At 42.7% G+C, this 25,000-nt stretch overlaps 1 protein-coding gene across 5 annotated transcripts; it reads right to left on the bottom strand.

Annotated features, from left to right (window-relative positions):
* usp24 (ubiquitin specific peptidase 24) lies at nucleotides 1-24,971 on the bottom strand (the record flags this gene model as incomplete). Of its 5 annotated transcripts, none has more annotated exon segments than XM_038707298.1 (60): nucleotides 1-58; nucleotides 168-281; nucleotides 479-597; nucleotides 700-802; nucleotides 1,044-1,133; nucleotides 1,433-1,640; nucleotides 2,805-2,918; nucleotides 2,998-3,101; nucleotides 3,681-3,776; nucleotides 3,900-4,050; nucleotides 4,213-4,354; nucleotides 4,531-4,655; nucleotides 5,431-5,645; nucleotides 5,755-5,874; nucleotides 5,966-6,107; nucleotides 6,209-6,291; nucleotides 6,383-6,481; nucleotides 6,973-7,098; nucleotides 7,204-7,323; nucleotides 7,434-7,578; nucleotides 7,750-7,864; nucleotides 7,974-8,180; nucleotides 8,355-8,416; nucleotides 8,499-8,659; nucleotides 8,760-8,830; nucleotides 9,026-9,187; nucleotides 9,456-9,618; nucleotides 9,709-9,931; nucleotides 10,023-10,118; nucleotides 10,239-10,336; nucleotides 10,456-10,602; nucleotides 10,813-10,921; nucleotides 11,298-11,383; nucleotides 11,494-11,667; nucleotides 11,947-12,045; nucleotides 12,140-12,250; nucleotides 12,390-12,456; nucleotides 12,628-12,761; nucleotides 12,856-12,909; nucleotides 13,532-13,672; nucleotides 13,775-13,851; nucleotides 13,964-14,075; nucleotides 14,705-14,836; nucleotides 16,117-16,266; nucleotides 16,364-16,471; nucleotides 17,129-17,221; nucleotides 18,779-18,940; nucleotides 19,077-19,172; nucleotides 19,274-19,381; nucleotides 19,555-19,658; nucleotides 19,817-19,931; nucleotides 20,052-20,210; nucleotides 21,498-21,572; nucleotides 21,890-21,955; nucleotides 23,296-23,361; nucleotides 23,462-23,497; nucleotides 23,841-23,966; nucleotides 24,257-24,400; nucleotides 24,508-24,575; nucleotides 24,803-24,971. In XM_038707298.1, coding segments are annotated over 60 exon segments (7,120 nt in total), but the record flags the coding sequence as incomplete, so codon positions are not given.
* Nucleotides 24,972-25,000: the final 29 nt, after the last annotated feature.

The following is a 25,000-nucleotide window of genomic DNA, read 5'->3' as shown; positions in this document are numbered from 1 at the left end:
CCTGCAGCATCTGAAAAATGTTCTTCAGTTCATGAGGTGGAGCCGTCTCCAGCTGGGTCTACGAGACACAAAGGATTCGGAAGATTTTAAAACAAGGTACACATCATTGACTGAATGTTTGTCAGCTCTGACAGTTGTCTCTGAGGATTTGGAAAAAATGATTTTACCTTGAGCAGCTGCAGCACACCCAGGGAGAAGGGCTCGTTACAGTACGAACTGTAGGTCACCATCTCTATGAGGAGAGACAGGGGACCTGACAACTCGCGCATGGCGAACATCACCTGGTAGATCACAATGACAAAGAGAAAGTCAAAGAAGTTCTTTTGATTGTTTGTCCTGATAAATACGTCACCGCCCTAAACGGATTATCTGGTTCTTTTGTATCTCTACATGACAAAAATGACTTAATGTGGATCAAATGAAGTCAATCAAGTCAGGAAAAGTTTTAAATCCTGTGAGTTGTTGGTCTGTATGTTACCTCCAGAAGGTAAGGCTGTCCCTCTGGAGTGAAGAGTGAGGCCAGGATGTCCGCATGGAGGGGAAGGAGCAGGGTGGAGGACGGGGCGTTAGCCACGCGCAGTTTAAACCCTTCTGGAGCTACGCAGGACGACAGGTGAGAAATGAGAGGATCGCAATGAGAGCTGGATCGTTCGAAAACATCAACCCTGTGACCTTCAAGATTTGAATTAAGTGTCTCACCCTGCGTCCGCTGGGGGCCGAGCTCAGAGTGCAGAGTGATGAGGGCCAGAGTGCTGTGGAGGTGAAGGAACTCCCGAGCCTGAGCTGGACTCCACCTCCGGTTCTGTAGACACACACAGGAAAAGTGTGGGCTTTGAGGGGGGGAGGCTTTAAGCGACAGGAGCATCTACAGTTAAAAGTAAAAACTTCATGCAAAGCTGCTATACAGAAATCTCAGAACTACAATATAGGACTGGATATGCAGTATAATGGTCTCCTTTAAAGGAAGAAAATCATGAGTGAAAAAGTGCAGGGGGTCAAAGTGAAAGTTTTTCAAATAAAGGCTGCATATTACACAGTTCTACCTGGTTGTTTTGCCTATTGGGTCCCAACAGAAAGATGAGCATCCGGCGATAAGCCGAGTGTTTCAACAATAACTGGCAAGGACCGCAACCCTGAGAGAGAGAGAGAGAGAGAGAGAGAGAGAGAGAGAGAGAGAGAGAGAGAGAGAGAGAGAGAGAGAGAGAGAGAGAGAGAGAGAGAGAGAGAGAGAGAGAGAGAGAGAGAGAGAGAGAGAGAGAGAGAGAGAGAGAGAGAGAGAGAGAGAGAGAGAGAGAGAGAGAGAGAGAGAGAGAGAGAGAGAGAACAAAAGACTTGGAAAATCAGCTTATTGTCTTTTAATTTCACGTCTGTACTTTGAACACTGAAGAGTGGAGAAAAGTCTAAATCTAATTATTTGTGGGTGGTTTGTTACCCTCTGAGCGAAGTTACTGAAGAGACCGAAGTATTGCGCACAGTTTTTCACATTCTCAGGAACATCTTTGTCCAACAAGGAAAGCAGGGCGTCGGTCAGGCTGTCCAATCCCGGGTCTCTAAAGTGAAGCGCGCTCTCCAGAGTCTTTTCAAGGATGGCTGCAACCACCACCCTCACCTCCCTTACACTGCACTCCAACAGACAAACCCTGAGAAGGAGAAATAAATATGATCACTATCAGTGTTGTAAATGAGGAGCAGAATGAATGGAATTGAACCTATGAGGCAGAAAACACCAGTCTGAATTTAACATGTGATAATGATGTATAAACATCCTCAGTATCTAATGAGATGAACAAGGCTGACACAAACATAGAGCAGTCTAAAACGCCATTATAGTGAGAGACTTGTTGTGGTTGAGCTGGTAGCTTTGACCTTGAGACACACAGCTGAGTATATCTCCTTTCATTTGGAAGCAGCGTGTGCTATGTAAAGGGGACAGAGGGTGTACTGATATTTGACAACCAATCATGTATGAGGACCATATGGTCACCCCCATGCCTGCACACAGTAGTGTAATACAACACCTTTCTCAAAAACACACACACAAACAGTTTGGGAAACTATTCTCTTGCTCTAAATGCTTATATTTCACAGTGACAGGCTCTTTCAGCCAATCAGCATCCAGTCAGTGTGCAACACACACTATGTTTTTAATACTCCCGCTGTCAGTACAATTAAAAGCAGGTTTAAGAGTACTCCAGAGGCTCAGATAGTGTTTGTGTGTGTGTGTGTGTGTGTGTTTGTATTGGTGCCATTAAAACATTTTATAGAGATCAAATGACAATTACGTATATAAAGCTCGAGTGTGTAAGTCTCTGTGTAGAGAGAGAGAGTGACACAAGCGTTAGTGGCTGCAGCAGCATTACCAGGGTGGAATTATTTGACCCTGGCCTGATAGTTCAATGTGGATGGATTACAATGAGTGAGCAATGCTGTGAGCTGCCAAGTCTCTAGTATCACATATCACTAGGACAGCCACAAAAATTCTGCAGTGATTAATCCCAGGCCCCCACAGTCATACAGTACCCATGCTTGATGTTTCCAGTACTGCATTAAGAGGAAAATCAGTCTATTCTGTCAGGTCATTTTTGCAGCATGGTTCAAATTATGAACCAACTGCAGTTTGACAAATACACTGGCAAGTTGTAGAGATGCCAACGCTTTTCTGCTAACCTTTTTTTGTAGCAGGTAGATAGAAAGCTGCACTTTGTTTCATTTTGTCTGCCCTCTGGCCGTCAAACCAATGGAGGGAAAGTTATTTTAAACTGTTGTGATTAGCTGAAATAATTACAAATGTAGTCATTTCTGACCTGGTAATCTCTCGTCCCTCTGGTTCAACCAGGTACTGCACCATCCACTGGCACGCTTCACAGCTCTTAGACAGCAACACCTCCACTGTCGCCATCCACTCCTCTGTGTCCACCCTGCAGGAGATACAGATGTAATACTGATCTAACGTTGCTACTCATGAGGGATGTTCATCACTGACAGGTGTGGACATACCGGAGTTTCTTTTTGGTGTGTAGGTAGGTGTGAAAGAGAAAGTGAACAGCCAGCTGAAGACTTTCTTTGGCCATAGGCTGGTAGTCTGGATGCTTCAGCTTTGTCTGTAACACACAACAAATATACTACTTACAATCGTATGGTATGCCTTTCTGTATTTTATTGCTGTTTCTATGATGAACAATCGTGTAGTTTGGTTATATTGTTGAAATAAATGGCGTAATTAAGTTCCCTGGTAATCCCAATGTGGTGTTTTCATTACATGTCACCATTATGTGTTCAAAGTGAAAAGGGTACGGAGAAAGAACCAAAGGAAACATTACATACATGGTCTAAGAAAAGCAATAATTCCCTAAATGTTAGACAGTAAAATTCTGAACAAGTGAACATTTTGGTTCCTTAAGCACAGATTGTGCACACTGCTTGTGTGGTTTAGTTGTACCGTTGCATCAAAGTAGCAAAAGAGAAATTTGATTTGTTTGAGTTTAGTAAATTAAGACCATAAAAAGAATTACAGTAAGATGGTATGAGTGACAACAGAGATTCTAGTTGCATATACTACAACAAGTACAGTGCAGAAGGGAAAAGGTAAAATAAATATGATGCAAATATAAAAGCAAATATTTAGAGAAATATACATTACAATATTTGCTGTATAAATGAAGCTTATCAGAAGTGCTTACTGCGTTGACGGAGGCCAGGGAGAGGGTGAAGTTGAAGTAGTCGCTGTTGTAGACGTCTCTGTTCCTCATGAACTTGAGATTCTCATCTCTCACCATCTGCACAAAACACAAATGGAGAGGTCAGATGAACCTGAGCGATCGAGCCGATGCTCCTACTCTTTCTAACAGAGCAGCTGTAAGAATTACTTCTCCAACACAGGCAGCTTGATGCCACTTTACCTGATAGATGCTGGCAGGCATCTTCTCTACAAACAGGCCCTTTTTCTCTCCCTTGCGAACCAAGCGGGTGAGGAGGGTGAGGCGGTCGTTGTTGGCCCTGGGGGGGCGAGGAGAGGACTGCGGAGAAACATCGGGAGAGGACGGGGCAGACCTGGGAAATATAAAGACAGAGGCCGGATGATAATATGCTTCATATTTCATTCAGTCATTGGTTTCCCCAAATTACAAATTACAGATAAATGTGTGTTTGATGGCGGCAATGTTTGCAATGTTTTTTGAGGTGAGTATAGTATATGGTGGGAGGTTCACTCACAGTGTAAGGTCCTCAGCCTCCTGCCTCATGATGCTGACTCTGCTTTTCTTGGGCAGGACGGGTGAGTTCTGGTCACTGATCTTCTGATAGAACAACATGTAGGCGTTCCAGTACCTCCTCCTCACATCAGGGTATGGGTTGGCTGCGGACACACACGGACGGACACACACACACACACACACACCCCAAGGTTACTTAGTGTGTGCCTCATGAGGAAACAATGTGTGCAGTGGTTGAGTTTCACATATTTTTAAGCTTAGCGATTGAATGTACGCTGTTCCATGTCAGTCCATGTCAGACTTTGTAAATGTTACTTACATTGGTCGTAAACTTTCGGACGGTACTCTCCACCAAAGCACTCATACTCCAGAGTTTCATCATTCATATCAAACTCCTCCACCACGTTGTCATTGAACTTGTACCAACGTCCACGGGCGCCACCACTAAGAGATAAGGACAGTCAAAGATGGACAAAGGAGGGACAAGGAAAATGTCAGATTAGATTCAGGTTCATCCCGAATTTACAACTTTAGAACTGGGAACTCCGCACATGCTTGAATGAATAATAAATCAACAATAACAAAAAAGGCACACATAAAACAAATACACAATGTCCTGAGTCTTTTCTCTCACAAGATTTAGAAATTTCTGATACTGCAGTACAGGTCTGCCACCAAGGCGTGGTGTCCACCTGCATGCCAACCAGCCTGTCACCTGGCGCTCTAAACAACATAAAGGATAACTGACTGGGAAGCAGCTCCAGAATGTGTCTAATTTCCTGGAGAGAGCTCAACATCCTGAGAACAAACTTTCTTTGTAGTTGTTTTAAGCAGGGATAGGAACAAGCGAGTGAGCGAGAGCGGCGTGCCAAATATTAGCTCCTGCGGTCTTTTTACATTCCACTTCCTCAGTGAGCATTCCTGCCTTCCAGAGCCAGACATCTGGAGATGCTTACAAACTAAACCAGGACAGCCCACACAAAGCCTGATGCTGCATTCATGTGCCCCAAGGAGGTCCTCTAAAATCCGCCTGGAAAACTAAAGCAACAGATTATGTGCTTCACTAATCACTGGGTATGTGCTTCTTATGTAAAGTAGGAAAAGGAGCTGGAAAATACTATCAGAAAACTTTGCAGCACATAGTGTTTTTGATTTTCAGAGAATATTAGTCCTTTAAACGACTGGATGGGTGGAGGAATTTTACTACAGCGTCTCTTACCGTCTGTCTTTAATGAAGGAGTAATAGTGTCCGGCATGTGCCTGACCGCTGTGGACAACAACTCCCACGAGTTCGTAGTTCTCTGAAATCGTGACTTTCTTCCTTGGTGACCCTCCTGAGGTCCCATCGCCTCGCCCCTCTCCGCCCTCTCCGCTGCAGTCTTGACGAGCCATTCCAGATACGGTGTAGGGCTCCATGTTCAGCACCCAGGGGAACTGTACACCCACAAGGCAGAGTTCATATAAATCATATTTCTATCTCTTAGATTGGAGGTGTTGTAACAAAAAACATCAGAGTGAATCCTAGTGAAGGGAGATTTCTTACCCTGATCTGTTCGTCATATTTGATGGAGCGCCCGCTTTCCCAGTCAAAGCCGAAGCGCATGAGGTGAATGCAGAGAACGCTGGGCAGGGATTTGATACACGTCCTCTTCACTGTGGTTCTCTGTACACATGAACAAATGTACACATTGTAAGTATGTATATGTAAGAAAGACATCAATGTAGTTAGAATAAAAACATGCATATACACACACCTTCTCCTTGCATTTCTCACAGTAGTAGGCGTTACTGCCCTCCAGCACCTCTCCTCTGACAAATTGGTCCAATGAGATCTCCAAACTTTGACAAGACGTCACTCCAAGGTTCAAAGCCATGAACGTTTCTTCACGCTCGTACCTTTATAATAACAACAGGTCAAAAGTCAAACATCATCTGTGACGTGTCTCAAAATGAAACGGTAGACTTGGAGTTTGAGGGGAAAAAACATTCTTGCTCACCGGTGAGGACAGTCTTTACAAATCTTCTGGTCGGAGAAGATTCCCTGAAATGTGTTTTTGAAGATCTGCTCTCGACCCATTTTCTGGTGGAATGGAGTTTCATCACTAATCATTATCGTAATAACTAATTAGGTATTATAAGTGTGTAGCTGGTGCTTTGTGTGCGAGTCTTACCTTGAGATGTTCGTCAAGCTGGTCCACCAGGCTAGTGAAGAACTCATAAGCATCCTGCTGTTCTCGTACATACAACTCCTTGTTCCACATCTTGAAGATCTGCCACAGACGCATTTGCACATGGACATTTATTACAGTTAGGTAATAAACTATTAACTAAGTCACGCCACACTATAACTGAAGAAACCATGTGCTTGTCAGGTCAACGACTCAGAGTTCAGGGATTTCTTTGACGTTGCAGACAATGATGGCGTCATTATAGAGGAGGTGGATGTTTCTGTGATTAGTATACTTTTTACTGATTGATCTTGTTATTTAGAGAGAGAGAAAAAACATTACTGCTGGGTGTTTGTATTGTTTAAACCTTGCAGGCATAATGTGCAGCACAACATACTGAATCATCAGCGTGCAGTTCAGTTTTCTCAATGAGACAAACTCACATGTTTTTGTTCACTGCGTAAATTCATGTTTAGATTGCAACTTAATGACTTAAGGCCCACACTTGTGCAGCAACACCTGGAAGTTCATGGGTTGAGTGCATTACAATCAGAGCATCTGTGGTTTCCAGTCAAAACTATACTGTCCATTACCTTCCAGAAGTTCTCAGGTACGTAGTACTGCAGTTTGCTCTCCATCAGGTGGCCAAACAAAGACTGGACCTGGTAGAAAACGCTCTCTTCTGGCTGATCGGTGTCATCTTCAATGGACAGGAAAGCCTTAAAACATACATCATCATTAAGTCACTCACTCAGTCTGGACTCAAAGAGCAGATGCCCCCTGGTGACAACAGAAGGTAAACAGCACAATGAAAGCATGTTTACCTCTGGTAGACCAGGCTGCATGTAGAGCTGCTGAAACACAGCATTCATGTAACATGTGGCTCCACCGTTCTTCAACCCAACAAAACCTGAGACGGACCGGCTCTCTACAGGGGGTAGATACTGAGACAGACACAGAGAGTTAGTGTCACAGCTAAACCATAAACCACTGTCAAACTATGTGTAACAACAAATATTATTTCTATAGGCTACTAATACTATCAGTGTCTTACATCAAACTCCTTGCAGAGGGAAGGATCAGACTGGTGGTGCATAGACATGAGCTCCCTGGTGATTAGTCGGAGGTTCGAGAGAGAGCTGTCTGCCAGCATCACCAACACCTCATAGGCTGCCAGCCGGCTGCTGGCTGTGCTGCACCTGACCAGACACGTACATGAGGAAGATGACAAAAGATTTAGGTGATGGTTTGCAGTGTTTTGTCAACTGCCCCAAAAAAACAAAAAATGGCAGAATGTTATTAAATTGACTCACAATAGTCCACTACAGAAAAATAAACTGTAACTGATGAATCAGATTGAGATGCCTTACTTAGGGTGGAAGTCATGGCTGGGGGCGGGGGAGGGAGTGGGGTTCGAACTGTTAATGATGATGCGCGAGGCTCGAAACAGGAAGTCATCCAGCAACTGCTGGATCAGAGACGGACCTGAAGAAAAGAGTTACACATCCTCACATTACATATGAGTATTCTCCACTTCTATAATAATCTTCCAAAATGTGTTGAACGGGTGCAGATATATATATATAGAAGTAACCTTGTTTGCGCTCACCGAGATGTTCCTTCTCATTGCCACAGAGTGAGAGCAAGGTCTTGATGAGGCGGAGGTGTCCTGCCAGGAGGATGTTGTCCGCCTCACTGGTCTCCATCTCAGAGCTCCAACTAGGCTCAAAGTTGTCAAGCCAAGAGATCTCGTCCTCCAGCATTGTGGCTGCACTCACTTTTACCACCTCCATCTCTGAAGCTGGACGAGGACAGGCGGGTCGAGAAGAGGGAGAGAGAGTACAAGGCAGAAAGAAACACTGACCTTTAATGGCGGAAACCAGAAGCTATAACCTCTCTTCCATCAATTCCTATATCTGAAACAACACTTCATATCTATGTATTGACAAGCTGAAAAGCACATTTATTGGCTTACTGGTGAGGTCATCCAGAAGCTGACATCTTAGGTCAAAGTACTCAGTGCACTGGGACAACAACCTGACAAGAAAAAGCAACATCAACACAAGACCTTTGCTGAAGTTTCAGTGATGCATAGCTTGTGTGTTTCTTGCTGAATTACCTCTGGTTGACCCCTCTCATGACAGATGTGGGACTCCATAATGGCAGCTGAGCGGTGAGAATGACCGAGAGGAGGAACAAGTTGGGTTTCTGGACTTCTGCGAAGGCTGAAGTGTCAGACTGGCTCAGGGTGTAGAGCTGGTCACAAGCAACACGGCGGATCTGACAGAGGCAGGGACAGAGCACGTAAACACACACTTCTAAGTTTGGGATATGTTTCTTCTGTGCAGTCTGTTCAATAAAAAAAGAGGGGGTTGTTTACCTCTCCACTAGGAGATCCCAGCAGAATATCGATGATGAAATCATTGACAGAGGGGAGGTTGTAAAAAGAACCTGGTGAGAGAAACACAGGATTTAGTGTCAATGTAGAGGAATGGCAAACACAGAAATTACACAATCTCCATACTAAAGAAAATGTACATACTACAGTATCATAAACTGTTTAGAGGACTAACAGCAACGTACAGTAATGACGAAAAAGTGAGTGTGTATGTTTGCAGTGTGTTTGTGCTCCTGCATGAGTCTTACATAGCTGCTGGCAACGTAACTGCAGACAGGTAACCAGCAGTGACAGAGCCTCGCGGGCAATGATGGCATCTTTGATAGAGACACTCTGCTGCCGGACACATATCCCTGCATGCAATGCAGTTGGCGTGGTCTCGCCCTCACTGCTGGAGCTGCAGTTACTTCCTGCAAACAAACACATTTGTTTTACATTAGTTTGTTTAGCTTTTGTTTGTAGCATCTGAAATGCTTCGGCCTTGAGCTGCTGGCAATAAAACATTAAAAAAGGCTGTAGGTCACAAATCAGGAAAGAAGCTGGATTATTACCGAACCTATTGACTGTAAACATCTACTTAACACCACAACAAGTTCTCAGCTTACGTGAAAGCACCTTGGGGGAGAATAAGAAGAGCTAGCGGCTACAGTAACACTGACAGTGTGTTTTCTGTGTCACCTGTACTGCTGACTCTGGTGCGGACTCCCTGTGGCAGAAGGGAGCTGTGGGTCTCTCTGATTGGCTGCGGGCTGCCAACCAGATCCAATCGGCCTGCTGCAGCTGCCCAGGTTAGGCGCATGAAACAGGCCACAGTGGAGGTGAAGTCGCCCACCTCCATGGTCTAGAAAAGAGACGGAGCAAACGTTGTATAATATTCTACACTTACAAGATAACTGTGGGTGCTGAATTAAGGGTGTTTCAGCTTGTGTACCTGAATCGCTACACGAGCAGCAGGAATGATCTCCTCGACTCTTATGGAGGAACGCTCGGACAAAGACATCTGTCTGTAGGAGGACTTCTCTGGAGTTCCACAAAGAGACAGCTGTCGCCCAGTCCGTCCAGCGTTACGAAATGGACGAGAGGACAGCGCCTCGCCATCCCTGATCACATCATCATCCAGCACCGCAGGCATGCTCTGGCCAACCAGAAGAAACCTGCAAACGCAGCCAATTGAGAATGAAGTCTAACACGGTATATGGCCGAGAATATGCACCCCTGTGTATGTTTGAGTGATGCATTTTGCACCTGGCCAGCTGAAGACAGATTGAGTAGACTCCTTGTCGGGTCTCATAGTCCACCTCTGACGGGATGGAATCTCTCTGCATAACATTCACCACCAGACTGCAGAGGAAACACAGAAAAATACTGCAAAATAACTACAATCGTGAGAAATGATACTGTGAGGCATGTTGGTAAAAACACAAGTTAAATGTTCTTTAACCGGTCAGGGCTCTCTGTTACCTGAGTCCTCCTGCTTTAAGGAAGTTCTCACAGAAGGACTTGCTGCTGGTTTTGGCCATCTCATCATCCGATGTGGGCATAAGCTTTGAACTCAACACCTAACACAGAGAGAGAAGAGGGAGGAAAACCGAGGTCAGAGCCACCAATCTACCTTTAGAGTTTGAGAATATGTGTTGTATATTGTAAAATGATCTACTGCGTTCACATGTGTGCGCACCTCCAGGTTGTATAGCACTCTGAAGGTGGACATTCCCGGGGCTGAGGATCTGAAGAGGGACTCCAAGATGGATGCGGCACTGGGCTGGTGCTGCTGCTTGGAGGCTATAGATGGAGAACGAGAGCCTGTACCCTGGAACAATGTCTTCTACAGAAATGGGAGTCACAAGGGAAGTTCAGAAAATAAAAGAGACAGCTGAAGACAGAGATAATGTGTAAACCAGAGAGAGGCAAGACTTGTTACAATACAGGTACTAAAACCAAACACATCGAATAATAACAGAAAGGTAGAGAACCGAGACTTTCAGAGATGGCAGTTGCCACTTGAGCAGAAGGAATCACAGACAGTCTGACGTACCTGGTGGCTCCAGACGCTGGATTCTTTGGGAACAAAGTTGTCGAGAGCATCCTGCACTTCTGGATCTGTTGGAATCAGCAGCAACAGCTTCCTCACACGAATGGTTATCCTGGAGATTACAAAATAAATAAATGAAATAAAAACTTGATGGTCCTGCCATAGTTGTGTTAACTGTGTTAAATTAAGTTTAACCTGTTGCACAAGGTAATTATTGCCCTAATTATAAAAATTTCTGACATCAAACTTGTTTTCATAACAACAGCTGGGTAGTATGAATATGAACTGTAGTAATTCCAAAGAAAATCATTTGCCGCCAGATAAACATGCACATTTATGCGTGCAGGTGTAGGGGAGCCTGTTTATGTTTCGACACTTTCATAGCCGAGTTTTATATACAGACAGATGGTATCACAATGACCTAATGAATGATAACATTAACCACTGATAAATATACTGTCCTTTCTTTGGTGTATGTAACTTCTCACCTGGATTCATCTAGGTTAGCCAGCTGGTAAAGCATCTCAAAAACATTACACACCAAAGCCATCACCACACCGGGCAGGGACTTCTCCTGGAGACAGAAAAAACCCCCCAAAACAACGTGGGCACAGTGTGTCAGAACTGATGTAAGGATGAGTGTGTATACAGTTTTGTAAGTTTAAGTCATTTCTCTGATGGTACCTGCTCCAAGGCATAGGCAGAGTTGAAGACAGCAGAGCTGGAACTGCTGGAGGCGGAGGCCGAGGACTCAGAGCTGCCGGAGGGAGTGCCAGTGCCTGAGCTCTTCACAGTCAGGCTTTGCTCGTCACTGAAGCCGAGCTGGGACAGCAGCTTCTGGTCCCGGTTCATGGTCAACTAACACATGGTGGAGGAGCAGTGAAGGGACGGAGTGAGAGAAAAACAGGGATTGAGGTTGTTCACTGTGCCCCCCCCAAACAAAGAGGAGGCAGCACCCTGCCTAGAAGAATTCACTGTGCATTGATTTGTAGTTTGTAACATTTACTGGCTTCAGGGGAAACACATAATTGGGAGAAGAGTAAAATCCTTGGATGAGGGAACGAAAGGTAAAATTGTATCTTTAAAACAAAATAGAAACACAGAGTCCCTGTCACTTACAGAGTCCATAACACTTACCACACTGTCATTGGCAAAGATCTGGACATTATCCACCGGACAGCTCAAGTGCTCTGCTATCTTCCACCGGATACTTCCTACTGTCTCATTACTGTGGGTCTGCGAGAAACACACACACAGAGCAGGGTTATTTTCTCTGTAGGTGTATACCATAAAGGTGTGTTACAGGGCAATAGGAAAAATCTTACAGTACCTCTAACGTGAAAGTGTCTTTGGTTGACTCATATGTGATGTGAAGAGTGACAGGATGTCCATTGTACGAGGCCCCGTGAGGTAGAATAGTGCGAGGAACTGAATACATATCCTACACAAAAAAACACACAAAAGGATCTTCAAACATGAAAAAAATCTCATTGATCCTCCACTGTGTTAAGATGATTTAGCACAATTAATGTTTACAGCGATGATAATGAGCCCCTTAAGGCAAAGAAGACAGGGTCTACCTCTATAGTGATGACGTAGCGTTCAGCCAGTAGCAGCAGTCTTTCGATTATCACCAGCTTAGTGGATCTAGAGATTCATATAAACGTTAGTTTCAACAAGACTGAAAAAAAGTGTTTTTACTTGTGTGTTTTAAAGTATTTAAAAATAAATTTACTCTCTATGACGACTAGTTAGTAAGACCTAGAAGAAGGACCACTCTTAAACAAACAAACAAAGGTTTAGTAACCATGTTCTTACCCAAACCCCCCTCTGTACCTGGATGGTGATTGTACAGATGTGGCCACAGTCGGCATGGCAGTGGCCGTCAGCATCTTGGTTGCCCTAGTAACAGCATGTGTCAAAGTAGGCCCACCCAGGGCCGAGCTGGCTGCCTGAGAAAAAAGGAGAAAGAGAAACGAGCTTTCGGGTGTCCACTTCTGAGAAATGGCTTGCTCACTCCTGACAGTAACATATTCTGCTACTTACCTCTAGTCGCTTGTAACAATCAGCAATGAACTTCTTGTGCAAAGACACAGAATCCTGTAAGAAAGAAAAGTCAATATTATATGTGGTTTCAAGTTTCAAAAAGGGACAAAACACAATAGGTGTTGTCAAAAATATTGATTTTTTTAAACATATCGATTCTGAATATTTTAAACGTATTTAATACTCATTTTACGCAGTACTGATGAAATTAACTGATCCTGTTCTTCTTAACACACTGTACTATTAACTTTACTTCATTTCTAAGATAAGATGATTACATAATTTAGTAATTACATTCAGTAATTTAATCAATGTTGTGTCAATTCTCCCCTGTTATATTGAAAATGGTATTGAATATCAATGTTTTTAAAAAGGTATTGTATCGAAGTTAGAAATACACCAGAACACACTGGTTCTCAAACTGAATGTTAAACTGAAGTTGCTCAATTATACACAGTATTTGTTGGTTTTCTGTTTACAAACTTCACTACTAACAACAATATCCATCATTCAATTCAAAGCAAAATGAAGGATCTGTATCAGACAAGTGGCCTCTTTTACTGGCTTTGAACAAGATGGCAGCATCTTAAGTTGTTATTCTTAGATAGCGACACACACCTGAAGGCAATGCTAGAGTGGGCCATAGGAGTATGTGTGTGTGCCCATGTATACTGACCTTCTTCATTTTGGGATTGAGGTTGGTATAGCTATACGTAATAATGAGCTGGATTGCTTCATTGGCTATCTCTTCATCAGGGGTTTCCATGGCGATGCGCCAGATAAAATCCATCCCTGCCAGGTCAAGTCGTTCCACACACTGAAATCAGATCATTTGATACGTCAAATATGAATGTTAATTAAAAAAAAAAAATCAATGTTAAATGACAAAATGCAGAGAGACGTGTGCGTCAGGACTGACCAGCTGAGTTCCCTGGCGTTTGAGGCGATGGTCACACAGATTAACGTTCTCAAAGAAGGTCTTAAACAGATTGAAGCCTGAGAGACACATAAAACATATTTATTGATCTCATATCACATCCTTATTCATACACTAATTCCGACAGGCTGTTATGCTGTCCAGAGTGAATTTCCTTGCAGAGTCTCTCACCATTCATGGTGATCTCATAGGGCTCCAGTTTAAGGATCTTCTCCTTGAAGAGCTGCTGCTGAACATCACTCTCGAGGTCATGTTGTCCTTTGGTAAACCACTCAAAACACATCTGCACACATGAAAACATACTATTAAGAGCAAAGTATGGGGGTTTGTGTTGTTTGCAGAACACTAGTGGGCCCACTGGACGAGCTGTACTATGTGTCGTGTTGAAATGTTTCACTAAATGGAGCTTTATGGACTGCGTTATGGATTCTCGCATTTACCCGAAGACCATTAATGGTGTACAAATCTGAACAAAAAAGGCAAGAGCAGACTTTGTTATTTCATTACACACTAGTAGTACTACTAGTCAGTGGCTTCAAGTTTAGATTTAGCCGCTATACCATCTTTCTGCTTAATTAAATTGATTTTGGATACCTGCCTAAATGCTGCCTTTCTAACATGCTAATTTTAAATATTTAGTTACTTTCAATGCCAAACTCAACCAGCATCTAAAACCTTTGTATGATCCTTTAAAATTTTCCACATAAAAAAAAAAAACTTTTCATTTTTTAACTTATTTGAATGTATGTTTTTCTACCTGCCTTGAACACTGTTCTAAAAGAAACAAGAGGCGTGGAACAAATGGCTAATGTTTGCCTTTGTTTCTTTACAGCAGTCAACCAGAGAATGGCACATGCAGTCAAAAACAAATGGCCAAGGACAAGGAATGTATTTGCATAACTGTGTTCATACCTCACGGTCCAGCTCACAGACATCTGGCCCTGACACCAAGCACTCCCAGAGCTCCTTGGCCCTGTTCCAGACCAGGTATAGGCTTGCCTCCTGGAGGAAGAAGGCCAGGAAGCGCAGGTGGCTATCCAGATACTAAACATAGAATCAGAGAGACACATGTCATCAAACACACATTGTCTACATACTGTACACCAGTGTTTCCCACAGGATTTTGTGAGACTATGGTGGGTGGACCTCGATCCTCTCGGGGGGTCCGGGGGCATGCTCACCCAAGACAATTTTTTTGTACATTTTATAGTTAAGTGCATTAATTTGGTGCACAAAAGCAAAATGAAGAGGCTAGATCTATGAAGAACTTTGCACTCTTGTTAACAAGTGTGTACCCTAGTAAACAACTTGATCATAAACACACTGTATAAAAAAAGTCAACCAATTTATTTAATGTTTTTCCAGCAATTATAAATCAAACAATTATTTGTAAGTAATTTCCATTTTATTTTACTGTTAATGGACACATGTAACATGTTTTATACTTCCTGTGAATATAATCCAATTAATCTTATTTCCATACATGTTGTGTTAACACCTTATTTTGAAAACCGGACTTTGTCACATGTGTATCCTTGCGCTACATTCAACAAGTCCGACGTAATTTGATAAATTATATTGTATGTTGTGCTTGTATCGTGTAATTAAGACTTAATAGGCTCTCTTCAGTTAAGACTCTCATACTGTAACACTTGTTACAAAGTGAGGAAAGGACAGAATAAAGTCGCTAACCTGCCTGTCCGCTCGCATTTACCATAAAGGCTCTAATACATGTGCACTCCAAAATTAGAGGCTAGGCATGATCTTATTCTCACAAACAAGAGACAGTGAAAACACGCTGTTCAAACACTTAGTTAACATTACCATAATTACATCAAAAGAAAAGTGGTTCTCTCGAGTGGTTGCCAAAGTATGTGAACGCGTGAGTTTTCAGCAGCGATGCAAAACACAGCGTTATAAGACCCCTGACATGTACAGCAATTGTAAGTCGCTTTGGATAAAAGCATCAGCTAAATTAATTAATGTTAACATATTTTTGGTTCATTTTGAAACTATCGCGGAACAAAATAGACTGCAGCGGGCCACCATAGTCTCGTTAATTAATGGTAAACTCTAGAATACTGTACTGCTCAAGTTTGAGTACTTTCTGTGTACTGTGTAAACCCAGTACCAGCTCAGATGCAATTATGCCTCTAATGATTTTACTCATATCAATATCAACTTCTGAATTGTAACATAAATCATGTGGATGAGTTGCAATAGTCAACAGTCTCATAGAACAGTAAAGATGATCAATAAAATGACATCCTGACTCCTGATATTAAATCTAACTCAAAAAAAAAAAGCTTCCGCCATAGACGAACCTCCTGGTAGGTGTATCGTCCATCCACCAGAGTTGAGCTTGACAGGCCGTTATTTCCCCCCGCTGTAACAGCCAGCCGGTGGCAGCACACAAGGGATCCCGTGATCAGTTTGACGATCTCAAAGTTCTTCTTCAAGTCTTGGATGATGCTCTGTTGGGGAGTCAGGGAGAGGGTACCATAGCAACATTGCACTGTACATTGGATCATTGTGACGGTGTGTTTGTTTGCATGTGCGCGTTTGTGTTACCTTGTCTTGTTTCTGATAGGTCTGCTTGATGAAAGAACGGGTAATCTCGTGCAGCTGACGGAGAGCAGGAACAACCCAGACTGCCTGAGGACTGCTCTGCTGAGAAGCCTGTTGAGACGCGCACACACACACACACACACACACACAATGATATAACCTAAAGCAGAATGAGCACACAAACATATGCTACAAAAACAGAGGTCCGAGATGGTCATCAGATTTTGACAATAATTAGTCACTACTTTGCCATCACAGACCCACTGTTTTTGTAGTTGTGTAGACATGAGAAAGAAAATCAGAGCCAGGGATGTACAACATTTGGTAAACAGTCTGAAGACTGTTCAAATACGCTCGAGTTTAAATTTGTTCTCTTACAACTGTTTTCAAAATCCAAATCAAATATCAAACATGTATTTTTTTAAATAGCCACGGCTCTGATAAGATCCCCCTTTGCATGAGTAGTGCTAGCATTCCACCAAAGCATTTCATCCAGCAGCTAAATCACTAATTTAATCCAGCCAGCTCTCACCCAGGACAAGATCAACATCACTGTGTAATCATTAGTCCGTGCCAAAGCAGAAGATTAACATACACCTAGTTAAGCTACCTCATGTTACAATCAAGTGTGAAATTATAAACCTGTGACCAATGAAACACCTTGGTGGTCAAGCCCCCCTCCGAGACTGATTATCAGGCGTGAAGCAGCGAGATTGAAAACAGATTGGACAGTGGTCAGTCATAAATTATATGGGCTTCTTCTCTTACTTTGACCAAAGAGTTAGCTTTCTTCTTGCCCCAAGTGCCAGTACGAAATGAGCTTTGAGTGTCGCTGCCTTTACTGTCCTCCTGAGTGTGACTCTAGAAACATACATTTCATTTGAAGTGGGACATTGTGCACAAGTTTATATATATAGTGTATATATCCAATAACAATATTTAGATTTAGAAGATTTAGTTACACCAAAAAGCATCGGAGTAACTAAAGACATTAGTGTTTGTTTTATTGTACTTTGGTGAACCAGTTGGTCTTTTATTTACCTTCACCTATGGTATTTTAAATATAGTCAAGTTTCATTTAAAGGTGTTGTCCAAAGTATGGATGTGCACAATTAAAGTGCAGTTTACCTGTGCTTGTTTTCCTATATGTAAAACAATAAACAAGTCCCCCGATTTATCATTTATAAGCAGTGTATAAACATTGAATAAATGGTTTATAACGCACTCTAAAGTAGCTGTAGTTGTAATTTGGTGTTAACCAATCCTCTCTCTTATGCCTACAGTTAGTCCAAAACCTGGCTGCTCGTATTTTAACTGGAACTCACAAGCGTGAACAAATTACACCTGTTCTGGCCTCACTCCACTGGCTCCCAGTCCATGTTAGAATACACTAAGATCTTGTTTGTTTTTAAATCACTAAAAGGGGTTGGCACCTCGTTTTATCTCAAACCTCTTACAGGTTTACACCCCCTCAAGGTCACTAAAGTCCAGCTGGTAGCCCCAAAAACCAGGCTAAAAACCAGGGGCGACCGCGCTTTTTCAAACTATAGAACTTCCTCCACAGGTCAAAGTGGCCCCCACCCTCGAAACTTTTAAATCCTGTCTGAAAACTCACTTTTATTCTCTGGCTTTTGATCCAGCATGAGAGCTGTGGTTTTGCTGGTTTGCTGTGCTGGTTTTTAAAATGTGCTATATAAATAAAATGGATTGGATAAATTAAATTGGATAAATACACTCATATCTTCTTACAACAACATTACAGTGTGTTATAAACCATTTATTAAATCTTTATATACTACACATTAATGCTACAGTAAATGTGGTTTAATCACAGTAAGTTTTCTGTCAAAATTATTTGACAAATCCTATTTTTATGCATACATGAATATAAAGGAAGTATAGATATTTAGTCTGTAGGCATCTTGATAAAAAACATGGAGAGAGTAAAAAGGGAGGGACTGGGTGAGATCTGCCTTTGTAATGTCACAGTGTTCCTGGCATGGTGTCAGAGAGACTCAATCAACCAGGAGAGGAAATCGTACCGTTTTCTTGACTTTCAGCTACTGACTGACTAACTCATGATAGACACTAGTTGTTTGAAAAGCGAGCCAGAAAATGGCCCCATCTCTATATCCCGCTGCAGCTCCAGGGATGCTGGACAGGGCCACGCTCAGATGGAAGAGATCAAAAAATGTCATGGCAGGAAGAAAAAAAGTAGGGGCCCAATGTAGTGTTTCATTTAAACATGTTGAGCTACAGGTTTGAGCTAAACAAGGACAAGTCCCTGTTTTGAAAATACAAAATAAACATAACATATATAAAGTCTTAAGAGCTGATCCTGGCCTGACCTAGTAAAACACTAAACCGCCTTCACATCCACAATGACAATACTGAGCATCTGCAGCATGACTGTCTCACCTTCTTAATGTCCTCAATACATTTAATGATATAACTGCGTTTCACGGTCTCCTTGACAGCGTAGGCGTCGCTCAGAATCCCCAAGTGCTCCTCCAACGCCTGCTGAACTAGACTGGTAGGCAGGGTGGGGAGGTGAGCCAGCTCCCACAGCACCTCCAGCACCTAAACAAGCCGACACAGACACAATACGCTTCAGGCTTCATTGTAATAATGAAACCTAACATACTGTAGATTTCCTCATCTGGTTTTCCATTTACTTCTCAATGTCCTTTATAGAATGACAGATATACCAACACACCTTTCCAGTTGTAGTTTCAGAGCGAGCTTCTCTGCCAATCCTCCCGATCAGACTGAGCAGCTTCTGCCTCACGCGGTCACTCTCAATCTCCCAGCTCTAAACATGCAAACAGATTATTATTAATACCATGCAAAAACTAACAAACCACTTCTCACTAAGCAAAGTTATTCCTGAAATGTCACAGAGACAGCACTGACCTTCTGGATGAGGACGAAGAGGTGGGTGAGCTGATCAAAGCTGAACTTCACAGCAGCAGCAGCAATGATTGTATGAATGTTTTCTATCACAGTTGATGACTGGCCTGCCTGAAATGCCCACACAAGAATAGATGTAGCAAAAGAGTGGGTGTGGAGGTGGGGGGCTTCTGTGTACATAACATATTGCGCTTAAACTTTAGCAATTAAAAATCCGTTGTTTAATGGCAACATAATAAATAACACCGTGCTATTAGTATTGTGACGTGTGCTCTGGTGCTGACCTGTATTTTCCAGATCTTGGAGAGTTCATCCAGCGACAGTTTACTCCCCAGCAGCTCAATGATTCCCTTAATTCTCTCACAGTACTGAGCCTGATCAATGTTACCTGGAAGAGAGGAACAACTGATGACCACAGTGAACATCGTCAAGCTCAGGCTGAAAGCCTGATCATTTTAAATGATTGGAAAGTGGTTTATTGGTCTTGCAAAGCACTTTGTGACTAACTTAATTTTAGTTGTGGTTCAAAATGATGTATCTTCTTACCCTCCAGTGCTATTGATAGGACTGAGTTCTCTACCAGCCAGTCCAAAAGTTTATCTGTGTCAATGGCATTTTTCACTGTCTTAGACACGGTACTCTCCTCTATTAACTTTGTCACCTGAGAGAAAAAGATACAAAAACAGGGTTAGATGAGACAAAGAACTAATTAAAACACCCAGAAAAAAAAAGTATTTTTATCTCGATTAGACATGAAAGTTCAGATCCTATAAGAGCTGACCTCTTTGAGGGAGTTCATCTTGGTAGAGAAGTGGGGGGTTTTGAGCATGCGCAGCAGTGTGTCCAGCCGCAGGTCATCCACCACAGTAACCAAATCCCTCTGGAACCTCATACACAGCAGCTTGATGGCCGACAGCAGGTCTGGGATGCTCACAAGACGCTACAGTTAAAATAAAAATGAAGAACAACTAAGTTACATCATCCTGGTTAAGTCACAATCAACGTGCAGGAGTTCTTAAAGATACAGTCAATATATTTTTACTTTTTTAGTCTGTTCCCTGTGTTAAATGTTCCATTATCTCTGGTTATGTACCAAGAAAATTTGGAACAAATACTCTTTTCTTCCTGTAATACGTTAATATATTTTTGATGACTCATCTTCAGCTCGAGAGCATATACATTAATATATTTAATGTAATTTGAGATGACTAGCTTACCCTGCCCATCATATAAAACTGCATTGATCGTTAGCATGAAGGTTGTAGTAGCTAGAAAAAGTGATGTCACATGAGGTGTGAGGCAAAAGCTTTGTTTAAATTTTCAGAAAAGCATGGTTTTGCTCTAATATGTTAATTTCTTCCTCATTCTCCGGCTCCTAATCTAACAATACAGGAGAGGTGGAGGCCAACATATGAGACTGGTGACATCACAACTTGTACTGGTGCTGTGGGTAACTTACTACAGCGCCTCATCTCTCTACAGGTCTGTAATGTGTTATATTCGCTAGACCACACCCGCTACTGAGCGTTCCAATCTAATCTAAAAGATTTAAGTCCCTCTTCTAACTAAACTGCTCCCACACGAGTGCAGCAACAAGGACAAGATCCCTTACTGGCTTCTAGGGGTGTAACGATCCACCAAATCCACGTTTTGATTCAGACCTCGATTTTTGAGCCATGGTTCGGTTCATACCTCTCCCCCTAAACTAAAGTTACTTTCGGTTTCGATCCACATGCCACGCACTTGAAAACTGAATCACGAGTGAGTTTATTAAACACGGCGACTTTATGAAACGTCCTGCTGATGGAGAAAGTCAGCATACACACATAAAGGGAGAGAGAGACAGAAAGAGGCGGCGAGAGACGGAGCGTTTGCCGTGAGAGACCAGAGGTGCAGGCTAGGTGTGTGTGCGCGTGTGTGTGTGAGAGAGTGTGGGGAGAAGAGAAGGGGAGAGGAGCAGATTCAAATAGTAAATAAACACTAAAATCAGGTCTAAAATGACCTACAATAACCTACTTTCAATAAAAATAGATATACATATTAATGAGAGCTCAACAGTCAAATGAGCGAGACCGTGGACTTTTGTGTCGGGATTTCTGTCTCGGTTTCAGAACCGTTACAGCCGTGCCATGCTGGGAATTGTACACAACTGTTTTTTGCCCCTGCGCCTTTTCTCTATAAACCAAAGTATCAAAATTGTAAGAGGGTGACAAATATTAAAAGCTACCTTGTCTTTAAGGTCCTTTTCCTCCAGGTTCTGCACATATGTGATCATCTTATGGATGACTGGATCGAGCATGGGCTAGGAAAAACAATAGTTGACAATAGTTGATCCCTGTGGGGAAAATGGGGCACTGCAGCAGCAAAACAGTAAAGAAACAGCAAATAAAAATAGAAAATAAAATCGGAATGGATCATATAATCAAACACAACTGATAATTTCAACACTGGAACAGGGTCAGACAGAATAACTCAAAGGATGTGAATTACAACATAAGGAGAAATAGGCAGAATGTAGACATACACATACATTGTAGAAACTGATTGATAAAAACACTTGTTATACACACGTGATGGTATACTACTTGTGTGTATGTGTATGTACATAGGACAGCTCACCTGGACAAGGCTGGAGTTAAGGTATTCTGCACCAACTCCAAGAGGCTGGACAAGAGCTGAGACACACTGTGTAGGCAGATGGGAAGAGACCGAATAACTCAAGCATAACACAAACTAAACAGGAAATCAACTTATCAAAACCAGCTGAGTATGACTAACTATCATAAGAACCATTCCATCTCTCGTTTTTGTAAGTGTGTCAACTTAGCCTGTCGTGTGTAGCTGAGAGAATGGGATGCATCTATGAGTGTCACTTGTAATCGCTTATTAAAGAAGATTTAAACGACAACAGCACTCTACAACTCCTCTCACACTGAAGTGTTTAGGCCAAAGGTTCATTCTGTTTGAACTGATCCCGTGTTTTGACTGTTGCGTGTGTGCGTAAAACCCATGTGTGAGCGAGGTTCCAGTACCGGAGCCCAGCTGTCATTTGTCATTCAGCGCTACATCACAGGAGCTTCATGAATAGTTCCCGTGTTCCTGTCTTTTTTTCCCCTGGCTATCTTCCATCTCTGCTTCTGGGCTCTCTCAGAGCAGCTACCGTCTCCCTCCACCTTCCTCCTCTATTCACTCAGTGAATCTACCCTCCCATGGCACTTCCTGCTCAAAGCAGACAAATGAATGAGTCACCCCTGGGAGTCATAGAGGAGGGAGCACTCCTCCCATTATCTTTTCTCCTTTCACTTTTCGTGGCTCTCTCCTCTGCTTGGAGTATGTAAGCTATCTCACAGCCTACACACTCTGCTGAGCTCCCACTGCCACTGAAGAGTGCAAAAGTGGTCTGCACCCAGTCACTCCCTTATTACTTATCCCTTATTAACTACTTGGGGTGCCGCACTGAGTGGCAGGCCCCTCACTCTGACATTTCTCCATGTGTTGTTGCTATAGGTCCTGTTTGTGCATGTGTGTGTTTTTCAGACCTATGTGTGTATAATACTAACAATAATAACAGAGTAAAAAAACAATGAATTTCCCCTCACAAGATTAAGAAAGTATATCTTCTTCTTCATTAAAATGCTAATGGTTAGAGGGAGTCTGTGTGCATATGAGTGTGCAAACACACACTTAATCAGTGGCTGTGCACTGCTGTGGTTCCGGCCAGGTTCCCAGAAGGAGGCATCAGTACAAGGATGCCTCAGAACACACAACACAACAGAGCATTTCAACCATCACACAGCGGGAGGATGAGAGAGTGAGTCTGTGTGTAAGTGAGTATTAGTGAAAAGGAGAAAGAGAGAGACATTCAGGACCCTGCAGCTGAGAGTGGTGGGGGTACAAATGCGACCTTTTGCCTCTATAGGCTGTCTCAAAGTCTGCCAAGTAGGAACCATTTCATCACTCTAAAGATATGTCAGACCATCTGTAAGGAAGGCAGAAAGATGAAAGTAAAGCACGGTCACGCTTACAGCAATCTCAATTTCGTCTGTGTTGAGCTTCGTCTGGATGGCAGTGAATCCTCCCAACTCTCCAAACTTGACAAAAAAAGAAGGGAGGGGGGCATATGAGACAAAACTGATACAACTATGGCATATGTATATGAAGACAATATCTGGGTGACAGCTCATTACTCACTCGATTCACCAAATCAACCAGCCAACCATGAGGCTCCTGAAAGAGATCATTATGATTTCAGGGGATTTATTAAGCAATGCAAATTATTGTGACACACACACACACAGGTTATCTGACAGCTGTTGTGTGTCAGTCACACATGTTCTGCTGAGCCCCTGCGGCTCTGTTACAACACTGGGGATAAAGAACTCATTTGTCTTTCCGCCCGCACATGACTATGAACCGTAAACAAATGGCTAATAAGGAGGTGTGTATATTAATACTAGCACCAGCTTTACATGCTTGCAAGTGCATCTGGATAAATTGGCACACATACTCCAGTAAGACTTTACAAGAGTCAGAGTACACGAAGAGTCCAGACAAACGGGGCGTGCCTTACTTTCTGATAGGTGTTGCTAGGAGAGACGGCAAACATGTTGGCCTCATCCCCAAAAACTTCAGCCCAGTTCCTCTGACAGGCCTTCATCCGGTTCTTAAAATGGTACTCGTTATCAGGGTTGAAGGCCTGGACACAGCAACAAAGACGCAGAACATAAACACATACTTTATTGCTGCCGATTATAATGCAAGATTGCATTACCAGTGCACTCAGACTCAACATAAGGCAATTTCCTTAATTGATCATATGCCATGTAACAACTGATTAATCATTTTAATTAAAATTTGGCTAAAACATTTCTTAGTTCTATTGTTTTTCAAAGGTAATTTATTTCTTCAAAGTTAAAAAATATTTAAAGAAAGAATGCAAAAAGGCATTCAAAGACAAATATGAAGAGAAAGTGAGAGAGAACCCACCATAGTCAGGACTCCCATCAGGTTTACGGGTACGGGGTCCTGCTTCACCCTCTCTGCAACCAGCTCCACCAGCAGCATGAGCATGTTATAGATTCCCTCGTGAATCTCGGTGCCCCATTTGTGTACGGCACTGCTGGTCAGCAACTGGTGACGGTGAACATGATGGACAAAAAGTAGTAAAGTCAGGAAAATGTATGTTAATTAATAATATGCTACACCGTCACTCAGATCGCTGGGTCCTTTCTGCTCACCTTTTTAAAGGCCTCCGGCATGCAACGATCCATAAACCGCTTGCAGTTCTCATCAGCGTCGGCGAGACCTGACAAGAGTGGGAGATATCAGCTTCACATATTTATCCCACATCCAAACATAGAAATAAAAAATAAAAACACTTAGGTGTGATGACAGAGATTCAGACAACATGTGAAAAACACCCAACAGTCTAAACAAAACATGCTGCCCACACAATTACACAGATGGAGAGCATTTAGTTTAAGGCAGACCTTTCAAAGCAAAGATTTTCATCCCACACAAACATGGTCTTACCGTGCCGAGCGAGGCAGGTGGACGCGATGAGACACTTGCCCAGGGACTCCTCTCTCTTGTATGGTATGGACCAGTGGTCGGTAAAGACTCTGCTCTCCAGCTCGTACAGGTTGGTGGTGGGAAACTCCATGCTGCCCCCGGAGCAGTTCCCATTCTCATCATTGCTCCTCTGTAAACACATATACATGACAAAATTAC

This window comes from Micropterus salmoides, unplaced genomic scaffold, assembly GCF_014851395.1.
Source record: "Micropterus salmoides isolate LMB-PRFRI ecotype aquatic unplaced genomic scaffold, ASM1485139v1 Ms_hic_scaffold_819, whole genome shotgun sequence".
Lineage (NCBI taxonomy): Eukaryota > Metazoa > Chordata > Actinopteri > Centrarchiformes > Centrarchidae > Micropterus > Micropterus salmoides.
This window is presented reverse-complemented; position numbering and strand designations above follow the sequence as displayed.